At 45.6% G+C, this 6,000-nt stretch overlaps 1 protein-coding gene across 8 annotated transcripts in view; it reads left to right on the plus strand.

Moving 5' to 3' along the window:
* The window catches only part of LOC101674572 (activity dependent neuroprotector homeobox), a 35,324-nt gene extending 31,115 nt beyond the window's left edge, over window positions 1–4,209 (plus strand). For all 8 annotated transcript variants that reach the window (XM_045082083.1, XM_045082080.1, XM_045082082.1 and 5 more), the window contains one exon: window positions 17–4,209. In XM_045082083.1, coding sequence (XP_044938018.1) covers window positions 17–3,127 — 3,111 coding nt within the window. In that variant the 3' untranslated portion in view covers window positions 3,128–4,209. The remainder of the gene's footprint in view (window positions 1–16) is intronic.
* The last annotated feature ends 1,791 nt before the right edge of the window (window positions 4,210–6,000 follow it).

The raw sequence follows: 6,000 nt of genomic DNA on the forward strand, positions 1-6,000 counted from the left end.
TTTGTCTTTTCTTTAGGACTACCGGACGAAACCTTTTTGCTGCAGTGCTTGTCCATTTTCTTCAAAATTCTTCTCTGCCTACAAAAGTCATTTCCGGAATGTCCATAGTGAAGACTTTGAAAATAGGATTCTCCTTAATTGCCCCTACTGTACCTTCAATGCAGACAAAAAGACTTTGGAAACACACATTAAAATATTTCATGCTCCAAACGCCAGCGCACCGAGTAGCAGCCTCAGCACTTTTAAAGATAAAAGCAAAAATGATGGCCTTAAACCTAAGCAGGCTGACAGTGTAGAACAAGCTGTTTATTACTGTAAGAAGTGCACTTACCGAGATCCTCTTTATGAAATCGTTAGGAAGCACATTTACAGGGAACATTTTCAGCACGTGGCGGCGCCTTACATAGCAAAGGCAGGTGAGAAGTCACTCAACGGTGCAGTCCCTCTAGGTTCAAATGCCCGGGAAGAGAGCAGTATTCACTGCAAGAGATGCCTTTTCATGCCAAAGTCCTACGAAGCTTTGGTACAACACGTCATCGAAGACCATGAACGCATAGGCTATCAGGTCACTGCCATGATTGGGCACACAAATGTGGTGGTTCCCCGATCTAAACCCTTGATGCTAATTGCTCCCAAACCTCAAGAGAAGAAGGGCATGGGACTCCAATCAAGAATTGGTTCCCTTGCTTCTGGAAATGTCCGGTCTTTGCCATCGCAGCAGATGGTAAATCGACTCTCAATACCAAAGCCTAACTTAAATTCGACAGGAGTCAACATGATGTCCAATGTTCACCTACAGCAGAATAACTACGGAGTCAAATCTGTAGGCCAGGGCTATGGCGTTGGTCAGTCCATGAGACTGGGTCTAGGTGGCAACGCACCAGTCTCCATCCCTCAGCAGTCTCAGTCTGTGAAGCAGCTACTTCCGAGTGGCAATGGAAGATCTTACGGGCTTGGGTCAGAGCAGAGATCCCAGGCACCAGCAAGATACTCCCTGCAGTCTGCTAATGCCTCTTCTCTCTCGTCAGGCCAGTTAAAGTCTCCCTCCCTCTCCCAGTCACAGGCATCCAGAGTATTAGGTCAGTCCAGTTCCAAACCCACTGCAGCTGCCACGGGCCCTCCCCCAGCCAATACTTCCTCAACTCAAAAGTGGAAAATATGTACAATCTGTAATGAGCTTTTTCCTGAAAATGTTTATAGTGTGCACTTCGAAAAAGAACATAAAGCTGAGAAAGTCCCAGCAGTAGCCAACTATATTATGAAAATACACAATTTCACTAGCAAATGCCTCTACTGTAATCGCTATTTGCCCACAGATACCCTGCTCAACCACATGTTAATTCATGGTCTGTCTTGCCCGTATTGCCGGTCAACATTCAATGACGTGGAAAAGATGGCGGCGCACATGCGGATGGTTCACATTGATGAAGAGATGGGACCTAAAACAGATTCTACTTTGAGCTTTGATTTGACATTGCAGCAGGGTAGTCACACTAATATCCACCTCCTTGTAACCACATACAACCTGAGGGATGCCCCAGCTGAATCTGTTGCTTACCATGCCCAGAATAACCCTCCGGTCCCTCCAAAGCCACAGCCAAAAGTTCAGGAAAAGGCAGATATCCCTGTTAAAAGTTCACCTCAGGCTGCAGTACCCTATAAAAAAGATGTTGGGAAAACCCTTTGCCCGCTTTGCTTTTCAATCCTAAAAGGACCCATATCTGATGCACTTGCCCATCACCTACGAGAGAGGCACCAAGTTATTCAAACGGTTCATCCCGTGGAAAAAAAGCTCACCTACAAATGCATCCATTGCCTTGGTGTGTACACCAGCAACATGACCGCCTCGACTATCACTTTGCATCTAGTTCACTGCAGGGGTGTTGGAAAGACCCAGAATGGCCAGGATAAGACAAATGCACCGTCTCGGCTTAATCAGTCACCGGGCCTGGCACCTGTCAAGCGCACTTACGAGCAAGTGGAATTTCCCTTGCTGAAAAAGCGAAAGTTAGACGATGATAGTGATTCGCCCAGCTTCTTTGAAGAGAAGCCTGAGGAGCCTGTTGTTTTAGCTTTAGACCCCAAGGGTCATGAAGATGATTCCTATGAAGCCAGGAAAAGCTTCCTAACAAAGTATTTCAATAAACAGCCCTATCCCACCAGGAGAGAAATTGAGAAGCTGGCTGCCAGTTTGTGGTTGTGGAAGAGTGACATTGCTTCCCATTTTAGTAACAAGAGGAAGAAGTGTGTCCGAGACTGTGAAAAATACAAGCCTGGTGTGTTACTGGGCTTCAACATGAAAGAACTCAACAAAGTGAAGCACGAGATGGATTTTGATGCTGAGTGGCTGTTTGAGAATCATGACGAGAAGGATTCCCGAGTCAATGCTAGTAAAACTGCTGACAAAAAGCTCAGCCTTGGGAAGGAAGAGGACAGCTCCTCAGACAGTTTTGAAAATTTGGAGGAAGAATCCAATGGAAGTGGTAGCCCTTTTGACCCTGTGTTTGAAGTCGAGCCTAAAATCCCCAACGATACCCCGGAGGAGCACATACCGAAGGTCATTTCTGAGGATGCTTTAGAATCTGAGGAGAAGCTAGACCAAAAAGAGGAGGATGGTTCAAAATACGAAACTATTCATTTGACTGAGGAACCGACCAAGCTGCTGCGCGATGCCTCTGACAGTGACGTTGACCACGATGACGCCGTTGAGTGGAAGGATGGTGCTTCTCCGTCTGAGAGTGGCCCCGGTTCCCAACAGGTGTCGGACTTTGAGGACAACACAAGTGAAATGAAAGCGGGAACCTGGTCTGATGAGTCTTCCCAGAGTGAAGACGCAAGAAGCAGTAAGCCAGCTGCCAAAAAAAAGGCTACCGTGCAAGGCGACAGAGAGCAGTTGAAATGGAAGAATAGTTCCTATGGAAAAGTTGAAGGGTTTTGGTCCAAGGACCAGTCACAGTGGAAGAACGCATCTGAAAATGACGAGCGCTTATCTAACCCACAGATTGAGTGGCAGAATAGCACAATTGACAGTGAGGACGGGGAGCAGTTTGACAACATGACTGACGGCGTTGCCGAGCCCATGCACGGCGGCCTGACCGGCGTGAAACTGAGCAGCCAGCAGGCCTGAGTGCCCGGTTCTCCGGCACTGGGGACCAGCTGCCGCCTGGGGCTCGGCTCTGCTCTCGTCCCGGTAGGACTGCAAAGCTGTATTCTGACTGGTACCGCCTTTTGAGCGCTGGGTCACCGGGCTGTGGGGATACGAGGCCACTGCTAATCCCGGTGGTTCTTCCCATGTCTATGACACACGACTGGCTGATCTGGCTTCGGAACTTGCTGTGACAGACACAGTAAATAAATGTGAAAAACCGATAAGCTGGTGGCTCACGAACGCACATGAGGAAAAGCAGAGGTTTATTTTATCTGCCTTCTCAACATTTCTTTCCCTCTGTAAAATGTTTGGTTGGATGATCTGGGGAAGCGTTACCCTGATTGACACGGTAGTGTAGGGCCAACATTCAAGCTACCAGTCCAATGTGTATAGTAGACTTCGGGGAAAATCAATTTTTTTTCATGTATTCATTCTGAATAGTTGAAATGTATATTTGTACAGTCTTTTAGACCTATTCAAGTGATGCCTATGATATTGTTATTGTGTACCCATCTAGATTTGTTTCTTTTTTTAGTGTTGCCCTTGCTGTGTAATAAGCGCTCTATCTAGTTTACCTAGCAAAAGCCTGAAACTGCGCTAGTATGGACTTTTGGACAGACTTAGTTTTTGCACATAACCTTGTACAATCTCGCAACAGAGGCCAGCCACATAAGATATATATCTGGACTCTCTTGTATTATAGAATTTTTCTCGTTCTGAATATCCTTGACATTACAGCTGACAGAAACAAAAACTGGCATTTCAGATCTGTTTTCTGAAATCTTTTAAGCTAAAAATCACATGCAAGAATTGACTTTGCAGCTACTAATTTTGACACCTTTTAGATCTGTATGAAAGTGTGTTGTGTTGAAGCAGCAAACCACTGAGTGCTGCATTTTGGATATTTAGTTTTATCTTTAGTTAAGCACCACCCCGGTGTATTCATTTATACCATCTAATATATGACACACTGTTGTAGTATGTATAATTTTGTGATCTTTATTTCCCTTTGTATTCATTTTAAGCATCTAAATAAATTGCTGTATTGTGCTTAATGTAAATACTTGCTTTATTACAAATTACAATCCTATGTGTCCATTATGTTGTGTGCCAGCCAACGCCATGGCTCACAGAAGACCAAGATGTGCCACTGGCGTTAAGAATGCTTTCTCTCAAGGCACCTGTTAAAACTTCTTTTGGTTTCCTTTTGCCTTTCCCCTTTTTAACTGCAAAAATAAACATCCTTGAGTTTTTCAGTTCCCCTTTTGTCAAGGAGCAGAGCCTGCTTATATATGTAAATGTCTCGATAAAAGGATGTTAACAAACCGGCATTAATTTGCAAGCGGAGTATTAATGCCCTGGCAGTTCTTTCTTCTAAAAGGAAGTAAATGTTAGTTTTCGCCTTACACTGGGAACAATTGTACTACACAGGCAACTACTCTCTGCTTCTGTTGTAATTCTCTAGACCATCTTGCTACTAAGAAGGCTTTGGAGATCACACACCTGAAGGGCCGGTAAGGTCAAAGGAGCTAGTATATTTACTACATCACTCCCAAGAGCAGCTTGGACTAAAGAGTGGAAGCGTATGAGGAGGCAGTATTAGGCGACCGTTTTCAGTAATTACAATGATGGAAAGCTCCAAACCTTACAGAGGGCAGAAGCCGAGCAAGCACCTCTCGGGGACTTTGGTCTAAACAGGTCTTAAGTGGCTAGCTTCCATCATTTTTAAGACTTCTTCCAAAAAACAGCTGTAACAAAAGCATTAACAAGACCAAAGTAAGTTGACCAACCTCCTAAAATGGTGCCGTCCTGCTTCTCAAAAACTACAGGAGCAAGTGCAAGAATAGACCAGGACCTTTAGGGCACTGGGGGCTGGCCTGGAGTTGTCTGTGCTGTAAGGAGGAGAAATTCTATAGACGCCCACTGATGACAGTAAGGACAGGACGTCCCCAAACTAAGATGCCCCAGATGATCACATCAGAAGAACTGGCACTGAGAAAAACTTTTACTTAAGGATTGTAAATAGCAGCTATCCTGAAGCCCTCTCGCCCTTGGGGTGAAATTAGGCTGCCGAATAAATTACTAGGTGGGAAGGATGGAACCCCGGGCTCAGGAGGCCTACGTGGAGTTGTATGGAGACTCGCACACAATAGCAGAGGGGGGGTGTACGTTCCTGGTTGAACATGTGAGCAGAGACATGAGTGTGATGCCTCGCTAAGGTGGTCAAAAGGGGCATTGTTGGCATTTGGAGAAGAATTCGGCCACCTAAGAACTGGAAACAAAGATCCCCAACCAGCCATGTTGCAGAAGCCCTAAAAGTGTCTCAATAAAAGCCATTGAAAAGAATGTCGTTGCTACTGTTTGCTTTTGGAATAATCTGGAAATAAAAGCTGTGGCAACCTGCCACCTTCTAATTAGAGAATGTCTATAAACTGTAGACTGAACAAGTCTGTAAATGTCCTTCCCAGGAGACTCCTTTATGTCCTTCCGATTCTCCTGTGGCCCTGACTTCCAGAGTCTGACCAACCCCCGAGCAGCGGGATTTCTCTCGCTTTTCAGCACATTGAGGCACTTTCTTCTCCCATCGTTGGTCTCCATTGAACAGCACTTTGTCCCCCTCTTAAGAGCTAAGCAGAAAAGGATTTGCCCCTTTGCCCGGTAGTTACGTATCCAACCCAAAGGCCTGCCTGTTTGTAAAGACAGGTTTCAGGAGGGAACAAAACAAGTGCCAGATCTGAAAACCTGTGATGGAGGTGGGGCACCGCCCCAACTGAAACTCCACTGGAAGCCACTCAACTTGGCTTTTGTCAAGTAGGTACTGCTATGTACAGGGGTGGTTTCCCTACCTTGAC

Source organism: Mustela putorius, unplaced genomic scaffold, assembly GCF_011764305.1.
Source record: "Mustela putorius furo isolate JIRA1106 unplaced genomic scaffold, ASM1176430v1.1 tig00000592_pilon_pilon_pilon, whole genome shotgun sequence".
Classification (NCBI taxonomy): Eukaryota; Metazoa; Chordata; class Mammalia; order Carnivora; family Mustelidae; genus Mustela; species Mustela putorius.